Raw genomic sequence first — 24,648 nt, 5'->3', positions numbered from 1 at the left:
TAACATGATTGAATTAGACAAAAAGTCAAGTTTTAGTTGTAGCAAGGTAGTTGTTCCCCTTCGTAAGGCATCCAAAATTGCAGATATGACATCAATCTAGTCAATGTCTACGCTTATTATCCAGTTTTAGGCGTAATGAAGTAGGGCTGGGCGATATCTTGAGATTTTAATCTATATCAATATATTTCTATACGAGATATATCACAGGACAATATTGTTTCATCGATATAATCAGTTTTACGTTAAAATACTTAAAATACTTAAACGCCACTTGACTCTGTGTTGCTCTTTGTCGTTCCCCGCCCCCCTTCCCCTCCGAAACTTCACGAAACTCAATGACCCACCCCCTCCCCCTCCCCCCTAGCTAAAATATATCGAGATATACATCTTGGTCCATATCGCCCAGCCCTAGGCTGAAGCAGACCCCCGCTGTCTTTAGCTGCATTTCCACCAAGCAGTAGTTTTTTTTGGTCTGGTTTGTTGTGCAATTACTTGCATTTTCACTAACAAAAGGTGGGAAACACCTGATCCCAACCATCCTGCATTTTGTCCACACAGTGGAGATGACCCACTGCCTCAAGACCACAGGATTATCATAAGGAGTGTAACACTGATCAAGTAACTGATCAATAGATACTCTGATCAGATGACATTGTACTGAAGTTTAACATTTTTGTATCATGACAACCTAATCCTCAAAATGCACATACTCAGCCTGAGCTGCATTCTGTCAGACTGTGGGCTTTTACTTTGAAAAGGACTAACCTGAAGTGTTTTCATACTGTGTGAATCTTTACCTATGACATATTGCACAATGTGGAAACAAAAAGCCTCACAAGTAGTAGAAGTTTGGAGAACAACTTTATTAAACAAACACATTTTAGCTCGTGGCCTTTGTCAGGTCAGGATTGTCAGGATCAGATTTCAAACCTTTTCTACCAATCTGGACGTTCATATTTGCGCCAACAAGGTTAATTCAGCTCTCTATTATTTTCCTGTCTATTTTGGTCAGATAATCACTCATGGGGGGGCAGAAAAAAACACACAAGACCTTAAATTGAAAAATCTCCTGTGCGTGAGGCGTGCTTATCAATGTGTGTGATGCAGACCTCATATTAAAACATCCAGCCATCCAGCTATGGCCGAGTGACTTCACACACACATCATGCCTCTATCCACTGTCCTCCTGCATGAATAAAGGCGTAGAAAGCCCAAAAAATATACTTAAAAAGGTAACTTTTCTTGGTCAGTGGTGCTATTGTAGCTATGTGACCCCTTGATAGACCCATGACCTGATGTTTGTGCCACAGGATGAGACACATTGCTGATTTAGAGATGATTTGCTATCAGAAGTCCATGCATTGTGTTGGTTTTTGAGGTTGATGCTTTGCACATTTTTCTGTCTGTCTGGATCGATCTGCTCTACATGGATTGAGGAGGTTTGGCAGCAGCTGGCCCTTAAAACAGACCTTACATGTACCTCTAGCAGTGCGGAGGGGAGGGGAGCTTCTGGGATCCACTGTAAGCGGACCAGAGCACATGCAATGAAACATCAAAGATTGACTAGAAAGAGGGTGATTTGGGTACATGTAAATTAGAGATCAGTCAGGGGATACAAAAAAAGCCCCAGGTACAATCCCTGATGGATAATCGCAAAATTAAGTTGGGTCAAGAAGGGATGTGGGTATACATTTTGAAAATCCTAACAGTCACTGACACTTACAGTGCTTAACAAATTTATTAGACCACCTGTCATATTTGTCTCAGAGACCATCCAGCATCATGAAGTGCTTTAATGTGGACTCTTTCATTTTCAGTGAGCTCTCCATGTTTTACCATTTTGAACAGGAATGAGGAATTTCAAACTGAATTCAACTTTTTATACCCAAATTTGAGCCGGCTCACTGGGCTTCTCTGAGAAGTCAGAAATTAATCAAGCATAACATTTAACCACTAAAACTCATTTTTCTGTTCAGGAATGCAAGTAAATAACTATAATTTGACATATTAATCAAGAAATAATAATGTGCTTTACTATTTTTGTCGGGTTTTTTTTTGTAAATCAGTAAATCTGAAAATTCATGGATAACAATAAATATTATATTTTAGCATTAAAAATATCATTTGGGTTAAGAGCTTCTACATATTGGTGTATTAACCATTGCAGAAACATAAAAAATGATTTTAGTAATTACCAATGCTGTTAATTTAGGGCAGCTGTGGCATAAACCTTACTTTGGGTGATGGTCTAATAAATTTGTTAAGCACTGTACATTCGTGATACAAAACAGGTCATCCTGAAGAACTCAGTGACTTAAAGTGAGGTACTATGATGGATGGCACCTTTGCAGTTCAGGAAATACTGACTGTAAGTGATGTTATTAGAAAGTTGAAGTGTTTAGGAACAACAGCAATTTAGCGAAGAAACAGAAGAACATGTAAAATTATAGAGTAGGGTCAAAAACTGCAAAGGCGGATTCCAGGAGAACGTTACCTGCCTGACTGTGTTGCGTCAACTGTAAAGTTTGGTGGAGGAGGGATAATGGTATGGGGCTGTTTTTCAGGGTTCGGTCTAGGCCCCTTACCGCCAGTGAAGGCCAATCTTGGTGCATCAACTTATCAAGACATATTTGGACAGTGCTATGCTTCCAACTGTGTGCCAAGGGCCCTTTTTCATTCCAACATGACTGTGCCTCAGTGGAAGGACTATGCAGACATGGCTTGACGAGTTCGGTGTAGAAGAACTTGACTGGCCCAGACAGAGCCCTGACCTCAACCCCACTTAGCACCATTGAGATGAGCTGGAACAGAGGTTGCAAGCCAGGCCTTCTCGTTGAACATCACCACCTGACCTCATAAATGCTCTACAGAATGAATGGGTCCAAATTACCACAGAAACTCTCAAAAATCTTGTGGAAAGCCTTCTTAGAAGAGTGGAGGCTATTTGAGTAGAGACAAGTCCAGCTGGTATAGTGGAAAAGCACAGAGAGTAATAGTCTTAGACAGCCAAGCTTGGCGTTTTATAACAGTGTTCACAGTGACATTTTAATGTACCTGCCTCATACTTAATTAGCTGCTCTGGCACAGAGATAAAATCCTGAGACTCTTAAGTGTTGGTGAATGTTGATTGAGGAGCTTTTGGTGTTAAAACATAATGAGAGGGAGGAGAAGAAGCTTCCATTCAGAGCAACAGGCAGCTCTGATGAAAACCAATCAATTAGCCTGTAAGTGACAAATGCTGAGTAAACAGGAGGCTGCTTTCACGGGCCTCTGCCAGCTCTGTGGCAACCGGCCACATCACTCATCCCGAGGAGCATCTACACTGTAAAAAATGTTCACGGGCCACTGAACCTGATAAAGAACATCAACTCCATGTTTAATCCCAGCACACAAACCAAGGTGGAATAAAGAAAACAGCGAATGAAAGTGGATTTCTCTCAGACATTTGTGAGATTTAAAGCCTTGACATTTTATATTGTTGATAGATTGATTTTTTTGCAGCAGGAATGCCTTCACTAATCTCTGAAAGCTTACAGAGTTTTTCTGCCCCGAACTCTGAAAACACAGTATCTGATTCACACCGATCCATCTTATCAAACTCCAAACTTTCCACTCACAAGAGCAGTAAACAAGAGTACAATATTCGATCAAGTTCGTGGAGATCTCTCTATAAACAGGCAGACAGCTCTGGCACAGTTCTGCACACTCACATAGGTTCAGGAGAGCAGCTCCTCCCACACACTCTTCATTTGACAGCGCGGGGAGAAAAGTTCACATTTTTCCATAACGGGCCGGCAGTATCAGCTCGTGGAAAAGTCTGCAGAGAGTTTACTGTTCATAAACGCCAGATCAGATTTCAGAAGCAAGCAATTTTTCAGAGAACATTTACTCTGAGGACATTTATGGCAGAGATTAAAAGGAAGAGGAGCAGCTATGGTCACTGTCAGTAATGGAGCCTCTGTAGGATGCAATGCAATCGGTTTTAAAAATGTGAAAGACCATCGATGTAAGGACAATCACAAATAAATTTTAACAACATAGACCTATATAGACTTAACACAAATTCAATCCATTCATTGTGAATTGACTGCAGCCACTTTGAACTATCAATGTGCTGGTTAGTCACTGGTTCTTCCTGGCAAGCATTACACCATAAAGACAAAAGAAATCTCGACTAGAGTTTGCCAGAAGGCATGTGTGAGTCTCACTGCTGCCACCACTCAAGTATGGTGGTGGCAGCATCACACTGTGGGGATGCTTCTCAGCAGCTGGCCCCAAAAGGCTTGTTAAGATAGAGGGTAAACTGGAATATAGGAAGATCGTGGAGGACGATCTTATAGAGTCTGCAAGAGAACTATCGCTTAGGGTAAGATTTATTTTATATCAAGACAATGACCCGAAGCATAAAGTGAAAGCCAAGGCTGCCCATAAGAGGGGATAAAGAGAAGAGCTTACAGGGGCCCAGCCAAACTGGGGGGCCATAGAGGTCAGTGAAGTCATAGTCCATTGTAAAGCCAAGCTATGGTAACCATGTTGTTTTTAACCTAAATAATAACCACTCTTAACAAAGCAACAAAAAAAAATTATCTGTTTGCTGCAGTAGAATAAATCCTTTTTCAAAATGTTAACCCCTTTTCATGAAACAAAATTAGCCCTTTATTGATATTTATCTCTGCCAAGGAGGTTATGTGATAGGGTGTGTTTGTTCATTTGTTAGTTAGTTAGTTTGTTTGTATGTTAGTTTGTTTGTTAGCAACATAACTCAAAAACTTGTAGACGGATTTTAATGAAAATTTCAGGAAATGTCAGAAATGGCATAAGGAAGAACTTAATAGATCTTGGGACCGATCCGGATCACTGTCTGGATCCAGGAATTTTTTTAAGGGATTCTGTACTATTGGGAGATAGGGCTAATGGTGGAGGTATGCACTATCTGAGTGCTTTTCTAGTTTTAACAATGTAGATGGACACAGCACTAAACCATTTGGAAAGCAAGGTTAGACTTCAAAGCTAGGTCATGATGTGCACAACATCAGGATGGCAGAAAATAAATCCGGAAAGACAGAAAATTTGAAAAGAGGATAATTACATAAAAAGATGCAGAAAAATTGGGGGAAAGTGGAAATAAGGGGTTAAAACTGGCACAAAAGTGACAAATTGGCCCAAAAGTTGCATAAATGGTTTAAAACTGGCAAAATGAAGTGGCAAAATTGGCAAAAGGTGGCAAACCTTGGATAGAAAAGGGCAAAAAGAACTGGCATAAATGAGTGCTGCATGGCAAAATACTAGCAGAAATTGGCAAAAAGAGGAAAAAAATGGGCAGAAAGTGGCAAAACTGGGATGAAAAAGGGCAAAAAGAACTGGAATAAATAGGCGCGAAGTGGCAAAACGATGGCAAAAATTGGCAAAAAAGTTGCAAAACAGTGGCATAAATACATGCAAAATAGTAACAAAACTGGCAAAAAAAAGTGGCAAAAATGGGCAATAAGGGGCAAAATTAGGATAAAGTAGCAAAAAGAATAGAATAAATGAGTGCAAAGTGGCAAAAAAAGTGGTAAACATGGACAAAGCATGACAATATGTGGCAAAACTGGGATAAAAGTGGCATAAATGGGTTAAACCTAGCAAAACAGCTGCAAAAAATGGCATAAAAAGGTGAAAAAAAAAAACAGCAAAATACGTTATGAGTGGCAAAACAGTGGCAACAGAAAAAAAGTGACTTAAAAAGGGCTGAAGAAGTTGCATTAATAAGTAATTCCAACATCAGAATCCCATTATAGTTTAACACACTTTTCAGCTTCGGGTAACTATTTGCCAGGATGCTAGCACCAATGCTACTGCTCCAACACACATACATTAATATCATCAGTGAACCACAAACAGGGGGCCCATTCTCTGGGTTTTTCAGGGGCCCAGCCAATTCTGTGGGCAGCTGGACGAAAGCTACGCAGAAATGGTTTAAAGACAACAAGGTGAATGTTCTGGAGTGGCCCAGTCATAGCCCAGACCTCAATCCAATACAGGATTTTAAGCTGGACCTGGTTGCCTGGCTTTGCCTCTCTCATTGTAAAGGCCAAGTGTGAAACTCAGGAAAATTTCAGGGGCAGGATATCAAATATTTTAGAAATTTAGATGAGTGCATGTTTGAAACGCTTACAGTTTATGTCGTTAGAGTGACCAAGCAACTACAAAACAGCTCATTAATTCTAATCTGCTCCACCTCCTTAGTTTTGTCACTGTTTACTTCTGCCAAACAAAGCAGGGTTGCATTATAGCTTCATAAGTGAAAATTGCATCCAAAGATAAGGAGTTTAAAGAGTGCGTGTTGAGGTCTGTGAATAAACACAGGTGCTTTGGATGGAAAACTCTGATCAGATATAAATGAGAAATATAAGTGAGAAGAGATCCACTGCTCTCCTGAGGACGGAGGAGTAAAATCCTGATGACACGCGCTCCGTTTTATCCAATATCTCATCATCCAGGCCACATGTTTGACTACACCGCTGAGTGAGTCTTTACTGATAAGAAAGAAGACGACCTGAGGGATGGAGCGAGCGAATACAGATGCTCTTCTGCTTCCAGGTGCTTCCAGGAATAGACGGGCCACTAATGGTGCTGGCAGGCTAAGTGGCCCGTAATGCCTGTTGATGGAAAACACAGCCGGCCAATTACAGAGCCCATATCTAATCACAAGGGTCAGGGTCAACTCTCGTCCACCATCCGTCTTCATTTGGAGGTTGCCTCATCACTGGTGTGGGAGTACGACAGATCTAGGCGCACAGGCAGGAGGGAGGAGACTGGAGGCTGGTTTGGCACAAACTAGGGCCGGGCAACATGGACTGAAATTGTATATATATTTTAGCTTTGCACTAATGTTCACCTTGATTAATAGATGACCTGAGTACATATTGGAGATGATAGGACAAAGGTATATGTTGTAAAGCCTTATGGTCAGTCTTTGCTTTGATCATTTGTTCCACAAAAACACCCTAACCCTTCTTTTTGACCCGCCACTGTACTTGAGTGAGGCATAGGCCCCCCCTTCACTTAGTTTTACGAACATGAAAGTACCTTAATTTAATAAAATAGGTCATTTGAAGGGGCGTCACATAACCGTGAAGAACTCCAGATGGGGGGCAGGAAGTGATTTCTGCATGAAGCACTATCAAAACGCCAAAGTTTTGTGCTGTGCCAAACAATCAAAATGGAAAAAATAAATATATAAATATATATTAAAAGTTAAGCCTTTTAACTCAAAATTCTCAAGTTCATAAAGTCTAACTTACGATTAAAAAAAGAAAAAGAAACATGTTTACTTTACAAGCAGTAAAGGTACATGAATGAAAGCTTTGAATTTTTTAGGCTATAGTTAAAGTCTAAAACTCTAAATCCAACCACTGTTTTCAGTTCGGTTTCTTGTAATTTTTTCTTACTTTACAATATCTTAAATTTATGATTATTAAATCCTGAAATTTTTTAGTTTTAATACCAAAATTTAAGACTTTTTAAACTTAAAAATTCCAGTTTTGAGCACTGCTGCTCTTCATGAGTCTGATGAAGAGCAGCAGTGCTCGAAACGTCACTACGTTGGTGCAATAAATAATCTGATTTTTGGAGCCCTGCAGTGTGCAAGACGTTTTTCTGTTCATTCGTAGTCTCATTTTCAGCTCAGCACCTGCCTAGCTTGGTTGGATGTGTATGTAAACTTTTCTCCTACCGGGTGTGGACAGTGAAACTGGACTAAGCTTTTGACAAATAGGCAAAAAAATAAGAAATCAGGAAGAGAGCAAATACTTTTTTCACAGCACTGTACATCAGTTTATCTTAAAACTTTGATTTATCGCCCAGCCCTCGCACATACACACAGAAACATTTAAATGCTGGATGTGAACAGGTGATGTAATGACATTCACCGTCCATGAAGTACAGCTCCTTCTCTCACTACTCACAGACACTGCTGGCCTCAGTGCAGTGATGTAATAAAAACAAGCAGGAGGACAAATCTGCACAGACAGCAGCTTTACACGAGGATGATCATTTTCCTGAAAAACCTTCTTCTTCTGTCAGCCCTCAGAGAACAGAGGAGCGTTTGTTTTCATGACGCCACTTTGAGACTGTGTCCAGTGTAATAAATCAGACACTGTAAGGCAAACAGAGAGGACATCTAAGCATCACAATCACACAATCAATAATGTCAGACATCTAAAGGGTCAATGAAATATGTTCTGCATACAATTTAAGCTGTCTTTATGCCTTTAGACAACATTATGTAGGAGTTTAGTTTGATGCACTTTGGAGCCCCCTGAAGGTCTCTAAGTGCAACTGCACTGTCTTAAAACAAATACAAGGCGTTATACCTAGCCGCATGAATTTTATTGACAAACTGAGGGCAGAAAAGCTGGAAGAGACATTTGTAGAGGCCACAGAACCATATCCACTCTCAATGTACTCGATTTTTTTGCAAACATTACTGTACTGGCTTCTGGTGGGCTTTTTCAACTATGACTTTTGGATGTGCCAATCCAAACCAAGCTATGCTGATTTACTGCTCCATCACCAGTTTGGCCACTGAGCCAGACCCAGATTGGTTGTACTCTGGAGCGAAGCCCAAATGTACCACCCCACCTCCAAGCCCACTGCGGTGATGTCACAGTGGTTCGTCACCATTAGGGGACGCCTTGTTTAAGTAGCAACTGTTGCAGCAAACTTTAAAATATCTCAGGACAACAGCATGGACAGGCATGATGTGAGCAGACAGCTAAACCAAACAGTGCTACTTTTTCTTCGGGCAGAACAAAGCAATACTTTCTGAAGCGCAGCTATTTAACATCATCGATTCAAACCCTCTGTTGCACTGGGCTGCCAGGCTACGTCAAACCAAGTAGCTGCTCAATGTAATGGAAACGCCTCATGGGACATCCTGCTTGAAGACCTCCAAAGAAAAGTGTTTTAAAGTTTGATTTTGTTGCAGTTTTTATACAGTAATGACTTGTAAAAATGGCCAATCAGTAAGCGGTTTCAGGGAGAATTGATACATGTCAGAATTGCATATATTTCGACAATCCTGAATAGATTCGAAATCCTGAATAATTGATATTTCTCAACATACTTTGTTATATCCTGACTGTTTTTTCAACTGCAGACCTCCTGCAAGTATTTTCTTCCGTATGCCGTCTCAGACACTATTGCTGTGTGGCTCATTAGCTGCACTGTTAGCATTAGCAGGGCTAGCTCTTGGCATTGGTAATGTTTACAACGCTTTAGCTGACACATTTGCATGCTGTCTACACTGTCTATAGAGCCGTGAGTTAATCAGCCCATCTTGTTTTCCCAATAGTAAAAATTAAAGACACATTAGCTATGTCTACTTGAACCACTTGTAAAGGGAATAAATGCCTGATCTGAATAAAAATGCTTCATATAAACTCTTCATTTGGAATAAAATCCTCTGATTCGGCTCATTCGGAGAGAAATTTAATTCTGATCAAGAGGAGTGGTTGATGTCGATAGCCATTGATCTTCCCCTGTTTGGGATAATTTTTATCTTATTGCGCATGTCTGTCCCACGGACAGAACAGACAAAGACATGGCGGGACCAAAACAAAACTGGTCTGTTGCCGAGACAACTTTTTTTAACTTTGAACTTTAAAAGAGCTCAGAATTGTTGATCAAGTAGTACAAGGTACAGGTACGAAATAGTGGAACAATCATCTATTTTGTGAAAGGGGGAGTTAAAACCAAACGGCAATCTCCGGTCCTGAAACATAAAGCCAATGCGAAAGTGCAAAAAATTGCAATACATCGAGTGTCCACTTGAGACTGGCTGCAGGTACACCAGAAGTCCTGTCTGAACACATGTTAAAAAGCTGTTTTTTACACAAGAAATAAAATGGTTTACAGCCTGGTTAGAAAAAAAACAAACGTGTCTCATTAGCTAATGTCTTCATGCGCTTTCACTGTACAGGGGGTGAATTTTTTATACCACAGTTGTTTATATTTTTTGAGGAAAAACCTCACTGTGCACTGAGTGGCGTGTCTCATTTGATTATGATAGCTTGACAGGCAAAAGCTATGTTTCCGTCAACCAGAATGCTAGCTAGCTATTTGACAAGAAGTCACGCTTAGTAGGCGGGCCGTTAGGTTGATCCAAAGTTCGGTTGAGACAGCGATTTCAATATGGAAGCTGTCACAGATTGCCTTCAAGAGCTGTTTGAGTCCGCCTATTGTAAGCAGACAGCTGACGTCACACAGGCTTTGTCCAATTCTTTCTACAGTCTATGGGTATGACTCTGAAAGTAGGATCACTCAGTCAGTCACTCAGACACAGACAGAGCCATGTGTAGGGCTGACCTTGGTGGTCAGCCAACAATTAGACAGTTAAGGGTAACAGTGATACAAGGTATCCTGAGTAGAGATTCACGCAATTAATTAGCTAAATGGTTCAATTTGGATCACTTTGTCGTCGGCGCCAGAATTACAAGTCAGTAAAACTAAATACTGAAGCCTTCTATTATTTCCAGCCAACAATCAAGTTCTCTGTCTAAACCCTTGATTCTTTAACTTGTGGGTCAGGACTAGGGATGAAGATCATTAACTTTTATACTGATACCCTTGTTAATACTCCTTATCGATACAAGTCCCTATCCACACCACTGTCGATGCTTTTCTAGCGGTCTAATCTGAGTCTGTGATGTTGCCTGTAAAGTGTATAATGACATTACTTCTTATTTCAGACACATCTGCAGATCTGAATAAGCTTCAAGTAAGCTTAGCGGGACAGAGGTGTCATATTTCCTTTTTTTTAGTCGGTCTTCACTGCCAGAGACATCTGCATAGTCCAGCTAAACTAGTTCATCTTCAGCAAGTTTTCATTCTACTGAGTCAATAAATGAGCTATCTTCGCATTGTGTTTGCTGATTATAGGACAGATAAATCTCCTGAACTATTAAAAATATAAACCTCAAACATAAAAGCTTCATGTATCCATTTTCAGCAGTGATCAGCTGAGCCCACTGTTCATTTTTTATTCTCTTATCCGACTACATACCAAAACACTGTAGAGCGACCCTATGGAATTTAAACCCCATCTCCGGTGCCAAGCATATCAAAACAGGGCGCTATCTTTTTTTGCACTTGTGATATGATATGTGTGTTTCAGTATTTGCAGCTGAGCAAACAAGAAAAATATGAGTTATTCCAGGATTGTAAGATATATTCACCGCAGTGCACAGAATGAGGGTGATTAAGCAGTATAAAGTAAAGCAACCTGCTGGACCATCTGATTGGCTACTTTTCCCAGCCAGTCTGATTATATGAAAAGTTGCAGCCTTCCCAGATATCAGAAATGAATTTGGCAGGTATCATGGTATTCTAGCGGACAGGAATGACTGCAAAAACTGCAATAATTAAACCCAATTTGTTATAAATATCATAAAGGATATGTAATAGGAGGGTTGCATCATCTTTAAAGAGGTGATGTGTCTTATTATAAGCAGTGGAGTGTGTGGTACATTGTAAAAGATTAGCGGATTACATTCTGAGTGTGTGTATCAGTGTGTAAAATGTGTGTGTGTGTGTTGGGGGGGGCGTGTGTGTCGCTGACAGAGCTCCAGCTGTGGTGTGCTCTGAGGCAGAAGTGAGTGGAGGTGTGAACGCACAGCCAGGTACTGCCCCCGTCTCACCCTAACACCCTCGCTCAGTCCACTTCCTCTACGTTAATTAAGAGAACCTGTGTGTGTGTGTTGGGGGGGGGGGGGGGGGTTGTGAAACAGCTGTGTGATCAGGCTTTAACACAAGAGCCTCATTATTGAACCCACATCTTAAAAGATCCAATCCAGATGTGATTAATAGGGCCTGAATTTCAGGCCTGACACCTGAGTCTGCCTTTAGTATAAAGCCTTTAGTACAGTGTCTACTTTAATGGGTCGTATTTGATCTAATCGAGGGGGAAAGCTTGGCATTCACTAGCTGACATTCGATTATGGGTCCAATTTGCCAACAATTGGAGGAACAATTTACCTGTCTTAAGTGATGGTAGTATAAAGACACCTGTGTCTGGAAGGTCCAGTTACTGGTTGATCAGTATTCCTGGCTACCATTACACCATGAAGACAAAAGAACACTCCAAGCAACTCAGAGAAAAGGTTATTGAAAAGTATAAGTCAGGGGATGGATATAAGAAATCCAAGACACTGGAAATCCCCTGGAGTTCAGTTAAATCTACCATCAAGAAATAGAAGGAATATCGCACATATGTAAATCTGCCTGGATCAGGCCCTCCACACAAATTGAATGGCCTTTCTTGAAGACTGAGGAGAGAGGCCACCAAGACTCTATGTCTACTCTGAAGGTTACAATCTTCAGCAGCTGAGATGGGAGAGACTCTGCATACAACAATTGTAGCCCACTGGTTCTTCACCAGTCAAAGTTTTATGGGAGAGTGGCAAAGAGAAAACCACTGCAATGGAAAACTCAGATTAAATCTGGACTAAAGTTAGGCAAAAGGCATGTGGGAGACTCCATGGTCAAGTTGAAGAAAGCTGTTTGGTCTGATGAGACCAAAATGGTGCTTTCAGACAAGACGCTACTTCACTGCACATCACCACAAACACACCATCCCAAATGTGAAGTATGATGGTGGCACCATCACGCTGTGGGGATGCTTCTAGGCAACTGGCCCTGGAAGGCTTGTAAAAGTAGAGGGTAAAATAAATGTAGCAAAACATTAAAAAATCTTGCCTGGGGTACAATCTTATTCAGTCTACAAGGGAAGCACGGCTTAGGAGAAGATTTAATTTCCAGCAAGACAAAGACCCAAAGCATACAGCAAAAGTAACACAGAAGGGGTTTAAAGACAACAAGATGAAAAATACAGGTTATTGTTGTGACAAGCTGCATTTGCAGACTTTTTTCATGCCATCCTCACCAGTTACTCTTTCTTCTTCATCAAGAGTACATCTTTAAAAAGGTTATGAATGGTTCAGGCATGTTAGACTTTAACGTTTCCTTCTGAATGTAAAAGGACAAGCCTTTCTTTTGCTTTCCTCATGTCTTTCCACGTTTGCTGATTCCTTAACCTCCTGATATCTGAGCTGTGAAACTTAATCATAAAAGCCTAGACATTCCCCTAAAATTCCATGTAATTTCTGAAAAACTTCAAGCAAATCTCCCCAAATTTCAAAGCAAATTCCCTTTAAAAAATCCAAACCCACAAAAATCATCACACACACCCCCCATCCAAATTCCCCCTTGAAAATTTCAAAGGACACCCCTCCCAAAAAAATCCTAAACATTTCCCAAATTCCACTAGAATACCATTATATTTCAAGCAGAATATCCCAAACACCAAAACACATTTCCGAAATTCCCACCAAAATAAGAAATTTCAAAGCTAATTTTCTGCAACACTTCCAAGAAAAGTCTCCAAAATATAAAAATATATCCCCCAAATTTCCTTGAAAATACTTGAAAAATCCAAGCAAATTCCCCAAAATATACAAACATATTCCCTTAAATTTTCATGTCAATTTCATAGCAACTTATCCCAACATTTCAAGCAAATTTCTAAATGTCACTGGACATTCCGGCCAATCTCAATCTCAGTTTCTAATAGAAGAAATTATTGCTATGTTGTTGGAAAACCAAATTATAATGCCCTCACATGTACATGCAGGGTCTTAGGAGGTTATTCAGCGGTCAAAGGATTTTCTCAAAACATCCGACTCTCAGCAATGGCTAACTGTCTTTCCAAAGTGAAAAGATCTTCAGAATGAAAAACCAACAGTTAGAAGGTCACTCACCTTCACACTGCTTGCCATCTCCTTTGTATCCCGGCTTGCAGATGCAGTTGTAGGACTTTGGTGTGTTCTGGCAAAGAGCGTCAATGTGGCAGTCGTCTGAACCCTCGGCACACTCATCTGTGTCTGCAAATTAAAACACAATTAGACCTGAGTCCACATGGAGCTAGTGGGGCTTTATGTTGGGTACATCTAGGACTTTTCTTGTATACTGGTCCACTGATGTAGAGCAGGGTATACACGGGTAAAAAGTCTTCCCACTTATTTTTCAGTGTCCATAGAGTAAATACACTTCCAAATAAAGAGTATACCTAATAAAGACTAAAAGTATGCCCACTTCAACACGGACCACTACACCACTGCCCAGTGATATAAATTAGGGCCACGACCGTACAGCGAGGCCCCTTTTGAAATTGAAGGAATTTTTGTTTTGCTTATTCTTATGGCAAACGAATTGCAAATTTGGGACCACTGACTTCCCTAAAAACTCCTGTAAAGATTCTAGAAAATTGTCTCCCAGTGGATGTTTATGTATTCTATTATTTATTGTGTATTATGGTCAACTGTTGGTCAAATTTTTGTGTTTTTTTGCACATTTTTTCATTCTCCTCTGAGGCATTTCATCTGATTGACCCCAGATGTTTTTGGTTCATTCTAGACAAGTTGGAGATCAAAAGTTATTAAAAGCTTGAGTTTTCACCATGGGGCGGGGCTATAAGCAGGGGCCAAATTGACAAAACCTTTTTTCCGATTGTTTTTGCAGTCTCTCAGGAGCAGTAATCACACATAATTCTGCAATGCTTATGTAAATCATCCCCAAACTTCATAGGTTTGATTACACATTGATCCTGAATACATTCATGCATAAATATCATTACATTGTCACAGCGCCCCCTTCTGCCAATTGAACATTTCCCTCACAGATGTCCTATTTTTCCCTTTCAGCACACTATTCAACCTAGGCTTATGATTTTTGGTCTGTATATAGGTCATCATCAGACCTACAAAAAAGACTATTGGCTTGCACAAATCCCAACAGGAAGTCCACCATCTTCATCACAATTTCAAAATAAAATATTTTTGATGGTGCCATATGACTTCAACCTGTTGTAACTCTTAAATACATAATCCAGTGTTCTTCTACAGTTTCTGGCAAGACAACATAATCCCACTGAACATGTCCACATACATACATGTCATCACAGTGCCCTCTACTGGCAACAGGAAGTGACACAAATAATCTTTTACTATACTTAACCAATTTGCCTCACATTTCAAAATAAAGGCCTCAATATGTGTCTGCATCACTAACCTCTTTTATCGAAGGACACTTCACTGGTGATGGCAACCATTTGGAGATGTCGCCAGCTTGACAGGATGTTGGTGTAACTTTCGTATTAAACATCTGATTTGCTTCAGATTCAACATATATGATCAGGGTCATCCCCTCTTCACATAAACGTGTTATTTTCAAAGGTTTGCTGTAGCGCCACCTACTGTAAGAAACCAGAAACACCTCTGACATCAAATGCCCAATCTTATTTGAATTTAACATGATCATCATCATTCATGGCCTTATCACGTCTTCATATTAGCATCTTGCTTTGCCACATTGCCACCTAGTGTTTACAGCTGGTAATACCTCATATACAAAGTGCAACTTGCTCATCATTTCTGACTTAATGACAGTCCTGGGAGGATCTATATGGTCTCTCTGCTCTGCTGCTTCATATTGACGGTTTACTTATACCACTTGTGCAGACTCAAATCAGGCTTTGTGAGTGTTTTTCTGTTGATCTATCAATTATTTAGACCTTTTTTAATCTAGATGAAAAAAGTGTTGTCAGTGCCACTCATAACGGGCATGTAACGTAACATGAATTAGTTTTAACTAATATGACCTGGCAAATCCAGTCAATCCTGGTACTGAATGTTTAAGATAAATGTTGGTCTGTTGGAGAAATTCTGAAGTCAAGGTCTACAACCAGACAGCTCACAGAGAACAGCAGCTTTAACAGCTCCTCTATTGATCAACTTATTGACAGAGGAGCTGCTCACACCTGGGCCTAAATCCCAGGGCAGGGGGCCAAATCATTACAATGAATACACATAAAGAGGAGGGGGGCCAAAGACAGATGGACAAACTGTGGTGTTTTTGGTTGTTTTCCAGCATTTCTAGCATTCAGCAGACCTTTACATCACCACAGAGCTGCTCTGCTTGTCCTCTGCCTCCATCACTGTATAAACAGCCTGTGTTTAAGTCTCAGTGAGTAAGTCAGTCAGCTCGGCAGGAAGCGGCCTGTGGTTGAGCCCCTGCTCTCTGTCTGGCCCTCTGCCCAGCTCAGCCCTATAAAGGCAATAAATAAACGATAAAACTGAATTTACAATAAATATTTCTTCTGTTAAAAAAGTCTGAGTGTTTTATTGGAGCTGAAGGGAAATCTATGGTGGCCCTGATGGTCAACTGCAAAAAACTTAATTCAAAAATGTTTAATGAAAACACACACACACACACACACACACACACACACACACACACAAAACAATTTTTACAAAGTGCAAAAAAATTAATGTAACCCAAAATTTTATTTTATTTTTTTGATAAAAAAGAGAATTTCATTAAACTGAAAACATTTTGTAAAACACAAAACATTTCATAAAAAGCAAAAACATTTCATAAAGCTACAAACCACCGCCTGATAAACAAAATTTATTCAGGAAAACACAAAAGAACTGTGTTTTTGGATTTCATGCAATGTATTCATTTAAATATTTTTATTTTCCTTTTTAACATTTTGATTTTATTTTTTATTCTTTTCTTTGCATAAATGTTTTTGTGGTTCACCAACATTTTGTGGTTTCATAAAATGTTTTGCAACTTATAAAACTGATTTGTATTTACTATTTGTTTTCTTTTTTACTTTTCTCCAAAAATTGTTTCATAAAATTCCCCTGATTCCCCAAGTGTTTTTGCAATTTGTGGAATGTTGTTTTAATACCCTTTTCCTTTTTTATGCTGTTGTATCTTTCTTTTTGCATAAAACATTTTGTTCATAACACAAATGGGTTGTATTTTCATCAAATGTTCTTTTTTTCATAACACTGTTTTGTAGTGTTATGAAATGTTTTAGCATCTTATAAAATGTATTTCTATATCTTAGTTTTATCTCATTATTTTGCTTCTCACAAATGTATTCTTCTGACTCCCCAAATTTTTTTGCAACACATGAAATGCTTTCGAATTATTCTTTTATCTTTCTTATGATGTGTTTTGTGGTCCGCTAAGTGTTTTGTGGTTTCATAAAATGTTTTTGCAACTTATGAAATGTGTTTTCATGTATTATTTTTATTTCTTTTTTGTTCAAAAAAAATTGTTTCATAAAATATTCTTCTTATTCCCCAAATGTTTTTGCAATTTGAGGAATTTTGTTTAATCTTTCTTTTTGCATAAAATGTTATCCATAAAACAAAATGCTTTGTGGTTTCACTTTTTTTTTTTAAATTTATACAATTTATTTAATCCATCTTTTCATCGCTTTTTTCCCATTGCTTTTCACAATGTTTTTGTCTGATGAACAAAATGTTGCAATACATGAAATATTTTTGCATTATTTTTTTTAACATTGTTCTTTTTTTGTTTTTATTTTGCATAAAATGTTATGCGCAAAGCTAAGTGTTTTGTGGTGTCATAAAGGTTTTTATTGCAACTTATAAAATGTATTTTAATTTATTATTTGTACTTCTTTTTCACTTTTCACAAGAAATGTTTAATATGATATACTCCTGATTTCCCAAGTGGTTTTGCAATTTATGAAATGTGTTTGCATCATTTTTTTTTACATTGTGTTTTTTTCTGTCTTTTATTTTGTATTGACCTAAATATTTTTAATAAGTGTTTTGTGGTTTCGTAAAAATGTTTGTGCAACTTTTATTTTCATTTATTTTGATCTAATTTCTTTGCTTTAATAAATGTTTTTTTTTACAAAATTGTCTTCTGATTCAAAATCTTTTGCAATTCATGAAATGTTTTTGCACAATTCATTTTGCCATTTTTTTGCAAATAATGTTTTTCATAACTCTAAAATTTTGTGGTTCAATAAAATGTTTTTGTATCTCATAAAAAAATCATTTTTTAAAATTTGCATCTCTTTTTCTTTTTTTAATAAAATTTTCTTCTGATTTCCCAAGTGTTTTTGCAATTCATAATATATTTTTGCATTTTTCTTTTTTATATTTTTATTTCTCTTTTTCTTTTTTTTTTTTTTTTGGCATAAAATGTTTTTCATAGCACTTAACATTTTTTGGTTTCCTAAAATGTTTTTGCAACTTCTGTGTTTTTAATTTCTTCTCTGTTCTTTTGCTTTTCACAAACATACCAGTGTTTCAGTAATTATCTTCCAAATACTCAAATGTCTTTGTTTTTCATGAAATGTTTTTACAGTGTATGAAATACCTGTTTGTGTGTTGGTTGCAAAATTATGTTGTATTTCACTGCATATTTGACTCCCCAAAATGTTGGTTTGTTTTTGCAATTTGTGTAATGTGCAATAACTTTTATTTCTTTCACATTTTGTTTCATAAAATTCTCTTCTGTTTCCTGATTATTTTTTTCAAGTAGATGCTTGTTTTTTCATTAATTTTAATTTTTTCACTCTATGTTTTGTTTTTGTTTTTTTTTTTGTCTTAATGAAATGATTTTGCTTTCAATAAAATGTTTCACATACGACTCCAACTTTCAAGGCCACTGTAGAAAACAGAGGAACAGAAGCAACAAGTCAGTCAGTCGTTTCCATCCTCTTATTTTCATGTTCTCCTTTTTTTAAACTGATCTGTTTGTTAACAAAGCCTCCTCTGCGTGGCGGCTCACTGTTCCAGTATTGACTCCTCAGGTCCTGGTGCTGGGAGGCTGAACAATGCTGCTGCTGCCTCACGGTCGATACTGGGCCCCTGCTGCTTGCCTGCCTGCTCCTCCTGGGACTTTGTCAGCCCTCCTGCCACCTCCACCCCCTCAGTCCACATTTACAAACAGCCTCCAGCTGTGGACCGTCCACCAAATCCACAGACAAGATGCCTCCTTATGTATTCAGTTTCGTAAGATATATTGGTATATTTTCAAGTGAGAAGTGGGCACAACAGTATCAGTTATATGATGTTTGACTTTACTAGACTCATATAAAAGTTTATCATCCTCATTTTGGAACTGTTATTTCTTGAGTCCAGATTTCCCAGCCTTACACTCCAGTAGCTCCCACCTTTGCTAAATCATTAGCACCATTTTCCTGACGGGTGAAAAATCAACACAGACAGCTCTCTCACTCCACAATCAAAGCAAATGAGCGCTTAACCCCGAGATCAAGCTGTGGTTTCCGAGTGAAATTGACCTTTTACGCAAAGAAACAGAAGTTTCAGTGAAGACTGAGAAGCATGGGGAAACTGACCGGGGATCAGATTGTGCATTAGGAACAGCTTTAAGGGAAGAAATGTGCAAAAAATTAGTCTTGATTCCAATTGAGCTTTAACTGTGTAGGGCTTTTGATACACAGGACAACAAAGCATGGTTCACATTCAATCATTCAACAAATTAAAAAGTGTAACACCACTCCACTTTATAGTAAATGTTATTAAGAGCATGTCCAGACCTTATAGCTAATTCAAACATTTATTTACTAGAGATAGATCAAATGTTGCTGCTGAAAAACACCCCAACAGCATGATGCTGCCACCACCATGCTTCACCATTGGGATGATATTGGGTGGGTGATGAGCAGTGCTTGGTTTCCTCCAGACATAATGTTGAGAACTGAGGCCAAACAGTTCAGTCTTGGTTTCATCAGACCAGAGAACCTCGTTTCTCACAGTCTGGGAGTGCTTCCAGTGCTTTTCTGCAAACTCAAAGCAAAGTCTAGCCACTCTGCCATAAAGCCACGACTGGCAGAGGATCTTTGTCTCATCTCCACACAGAATCTCTGGAGCTCAGTCAGAGTTGGTCACATCTCTTACTAAGGCCCTTATCCCCTGATTGCTCAGTTTGGCTGGGCAGCCAGCTCTTGGAAGAGTCTTGGTTGCGCCAAACTTCTCCCGTTTAGAAATGATGGAAGCCACTGTGCTCTTGGAAATCTTTTTGCAGACTTCCCCGTAATCCTGTCTCTGAGCTCTGCAGGCAGTTCCTTTGACCTCATGGCTTGGTTTTTGCTGAAATGCATTGTCAACTGTGAGGCCTTCTATAGAGAGGTGTGTGTGCCTTTCCAAATCACGTCCAATCAATTTAATTGACCACAGGTGGAGGTGAAGGTGTCTCAACAAAGATCAAGAGAAATGGGAGGAACCTGAGCTTAATTTCTAAAATTTTAGCTTCACAAGAACAATCCCAAAACTGCACTCAAACTAGATCTGGTCACACAAAAGGTCCCACTCTCTCTGTCTCAGCTCATTGATGGCCAACACATTACTAACAGATAGGATTCAAGTCCAGCAAGAGGCATGTCATTCCTCCTTCTTTTTCCATGATTTCTGATGCTATGCACTGTCCTGTCGTCTACAAATAAAGGTAACAGAGCCCAAAAACCCATTTTGAAAAACTGGTGTTGGCAGATACAAAAATGTCAGCCAATCTATCGGCCATACTGTGACTTTAAAAAGTATTCAATCCTTGGATGTTTTACCCTTTGATTGATCTGATCATGGTCAATAAAATTTGGCTTTTTCTGACAAAAACAAATGCAACAAAACCTCTTTAATGTAAAAGTGAAGACATATTTCTACAAGTAATGCAAATTAAATAAGGATGTGTGAGGTAAAATAAGTGACTTCATAAATATTCACTAGGGCTAAACAATTTGTAAAAATAATCAAATTGCAATTTTTTTCCCCAATATTGCAATTTAATATGCGATTTTCAGGTTCCTCATTTTATATATTTTCAATAAATACAAGCAATAAATTTCTATATCATAGCCTACATAATATTATATAGAATATACTAGGGCAAAACAATTTAAAACAAAGAGCAAATTTTGATTTTTTTTGTCTCATATTGCAAATTTGACATGAATTGCTATATTGAAGGATTGATCATTTTTATGTCAGCTGATTTTAAATAAATAAAACGGGAATTTCTATTCTAAAAAAACTTAAATGTTTACATGTTGTGTGTAAAATAGCTGCTGCAAAAAAAGTTTTAAACTGATATTTTTACACATTTCAAGTTTAAGAAATATTTCAACTTTTGTGATTTGTAAATTTCAGCAGGCCATATTGCGATTTAATCTATCTCACTAAAGTGTCTTAAGTGATTGTAGTAAAAAGAAGCTGTGTCTGGAAGGTCCATATTCATGGCTACCATTACACCATGAAGCAAAAGAACACTCCAAGCAACTCAGAGAAACACAATTTTAAAGTGTCAGACAGGGGATACATTCAAAAAGTTCAGTTAAATCCATCACCAAGAAATGGAAGGAATATGGTGCATGTGTAAATCTGCCTAGATCAGATCGTCCTCACAAACTGAGTGACCGTACAGGAAGGAGACTAGTGAGAAAGGCCACCAAGACACCTATGAGTACTCTGAAGGAGCTTTAGCAGCTAAGATGAGACTCTGCATAAAACAACTGTTGCCCGGGGTCTTCATTATGGGAGCAAAGAGAAATCCACTGTTAAGGAAAACTCATTAAATCTCGACTAGGGTTTGCCAGAAGTCATGTGGGAGACTCCATGGTCAAGTGGAAGGAGGTTCTTTGGTCTGATGAAACCAAAATGGCAGACGCCAACCACTGCGCATCACAACAAATACACCATCACCACTGTGAAGCACGGTGGTGGCAGCATCATGCTGTGGGGATGCTTCTAAAAACTGCAGTGTGCAGATGTGCAAGCCTGATAGAGTCTCAGTGCTGTGATTGCAGCCAAAGGTCCATCTAATCAACACTGACTCAAAGAGGGTGAATATTTATGCAGCCACTTATTTTACCTTGGACATTTGTATCTGACATAACTTCGTAGCAATTAAAGAGTTTTTGTTGTATTTCTTGGCTAAAAAGACAAGTTGTATTGACTATGATTGATTTATATTTTAACCAATAAAAGGGTAAATCATCCTAGAGGGTGAATTCTTTATATAGGAACTGCATACATGGTATTTGGTATTTGCAAAACTCTAATCCCATGCATGTATCCTCAATATAACACGCACTTAGCAACATTTAGCAAAGTTAGCAAAGAAAAAGTGCCTTTAACCATGCTGAAACCTCGAGTATGTTATGTCACACTATGCTCTCAGAGTTTATCGTTTAATATGTTGTTATCACAGGAACTTTGAGTGACTACTATTCCACGAAATGTCAAATTTGTGGCGTTAAAATGAACTTTATGACGTTTTCAAATCTCCATCGACTTCCTGTGAATATTCCAGCTGTTCTGCACGCTTCCATCCTTGTCTCCTCTCTGCCACTGATCCTGACGCCACTAAAAAAGTGCATTTAACGTCTGACAACAGAGCCAAAGACACGCAGAGAGGAAAGGGGAGCTCTTACCTGCGGGTCCGACATCCCCCATCACCCTGCTGTAAGTATTTATGAGGAGGAGAAACAAACAAACGTCCCGGGAAAAACAAGCGCTCCCCATGCTGACAGACGGTGTGAGGATTCAGCTCGGCTAAACGGGGGGTTAGACTGGGAGTGTGTGTGAGGGAGAGAGAGAGTGCATGAGTGTGTGTGTGTGGCTCTGATAGGAGAGGAGGTGGACTGGAGAGAGAGAAAGAGAGAGAGAAAGAGAGAGGAGCCCTCTGATTGGCTGGTTAGTGCCGGTAGAGGAGAGAGAGGTGAAGAGGGTATTCAATGAAGGAGCTTCATGATGGAGACATTCAGAATCACTTCAACTCAGAACTATTAATTATTGATATCTCATTTTCACCGATATTTAGTAAACCAATATAAAAAACATATGGACATAAGTAATTGGCCACCTGCCCATTACACCAGCATGCACTGTAATGACATCATATTCACATTCATGCATTCATGCCAGGGGTTTGATTTTAAACCCAGGGGTGTGGCATTGGGGGGGGGGGGTACTGATTACCCGGGCCCACAGTAGGGAGGGGTCCTTGAGGAGCCTGAAATGAAACGTGTGTTTTTATCTATTTCTTTCGTAGTATTTAGTGTCATTATTGAATCAAAAGTGACAAAATTAATCAGTCAGCAGACTGAAATTTGTATCTATTTTATTTATTTGTAAATAAATACTGGGGGGCCTCTGCTCCTCCTGTAAAAATGTCCAAATGGTATAGTCAAGCACTGCAAAATAATTCAAGTAAATTCAGTAAAAATATTGCTAATAGATAGGAAAATTATGCTTCAAAAATAAATTAAAATGCATATTAATTAAAAAAATAAAATAAAATAATGTAACATTTGTTGCTTTGAAAAAAAAAAACCACGTAAGTCATGTTTGATCATCAGGATGGATTGACCAACAGAGTTCTTCATGCTCTCTCTCTTTTCACTGATTTTCTTAATATTGTAAAATAACAGGTTCTTGTCCCCATCGACATCATAGGACAATATCTGATGAAAGACAAAGATGTAAGGGGCTGGTGGATTTTCATACTGATTCAAAAAACTGATAAAGGAGTTCAAACCTTCAGTAATAACTGATGCAGCTGTCTCAGTCAGAACAGCCTGTACCAGCCGGCTTTATGATTGAGAAACACTGCCACCTAGTGGCGTCACTTCAAATGTTATATTGAACTTCAGGAAAAAAAACGGAATCTTTGAGTGCAGGGCAGAGAAATGCAGCTACAGTTGGAGTAGATGATAAAATAGACATGTTTTTAAAAGTCAGCCTCTGATTTGTTACACCTGCACCAACTCTGGAAGTTTGTCTTTCTTCTAAAATCATCTTTACATCAAATTTTGAATTTTTTTCTGCAAACAAAACGTGCAACAGTCAACCATTCATCTTAGTTATGTTTTTTGATGATCATGGAAGCCAATTCATGATAGATATTAAAACTTAATCAGCTGTCCAGGACTCACTCACTGTGGTGGTGCTGAGGTATGATTCTCACCCTCCTCAGTCCCCAGCTGGCCTACACTCACATTGCTCCAGCTTTAATCATCTTCACCATCATCATCAAAATCAGGCTGTAATATGACATATGCATAACATAGCACAAGTATAAGCCACAATTCAGTTATAGATTCCATTGATATGATAATGTTTATTCTGGCAGCTATTTTAAATTAAGATCTTACATTAAAATGCCTTTCAGTTTTAGTCCCATCTTAGTCATTTTCACTCCCGAAGGTTTCTTTTTTTTTAAATCTTATATAAGATGACAAAATCTGAAAAGTATTTAATCAAATTTTAGTCAATTTAAAGGCCTTGCATTTTAGTCTCTGCTTTAAATCAAAACATTTGTTTTCTCTGAACTAATTTCACCCTTTACAGGGCACTTGTTGAAAAAAATTGAAACCCAGGAATATTATTGTTGGACATCCCAAGACTTTTTGAAAACTTTGTCCCTTACGTCTATATTTGTTCATAGTTGTGATGAAAATCAAGCTCAGCAAAATGATTATGTGTGGTTTCCTGCTCATTTATGATAAAATAAAAAATAAAATAAATAAATAAATAATAAAATAAGATTAAATAAAATAAACTAAGATAAAATAGAATAAAATAAATTAAGACAAAATAAAATAAAAGATAAATGTATGCATACTGAGATGTTTATAATGGAAAATAAAACTGTGTGTATTTACTTACACATTGAAAATGTATTTAAGTACAAAATATTAATACACATAATTATTTTGAGGTACATTGTGAAATTGTCGAACCTCAGATTCAGAAG

At 38.4% G+C, this 24,648-nt stretch overlaps 1 protein-coding gene across 2 annotated transcripts in view; it reads right to left on the bottom strand.

Moving 5' to 3' along the window:
- The window catches only part of scube1 (signal peptide, CUB domain, EGF-like 1), a 152,892-nt gene extending 130,423 nt beyond the window's left edge, over window positions 1-22,469 (bottom strand). For both annotated transcript variants that reach the window (XM_041780281.1, XM_041780282.1), the window contains exons 1-2: window positions 22,325-22,469; window positions 13,800-13,922 (exon numbers count right to left, since the gene is read on the bottom strand). In XM_041780281.1, the coding sequence (XP_041636215.1) occupies window positions 13,800-13,922; window positions 22,325-22,415 (214 nt within the window). In that variant the 5' untranslated portion in view covers window positions 22,416-22,469. The remainder of the gene's footprint in view (window positions 1-13,799; window positions 13,923-22,324) is intronic.
- Between the last annotated feature and the right edge of the window lie 2,179 nt (window positions 22,470-24,648).

Source organism: Cheilinus undulatus, linkage group 23 (genome assembly GCF_018320785.1).
Source record: "Cheilinus undulatus linkage group 23, ASM1832078v1, whole genome shotgun sequence".
In the NCBI taxonomy this organism is placed as follows: Eukaryota; Metazoa; Chordata; class Actinopteri; order Labriformes; family Labridae; genus Cheilinus; species Cheilinus undulatus.
This window is presented reverse-complemented; position numbering and strand designations above follow the sequence as displayed.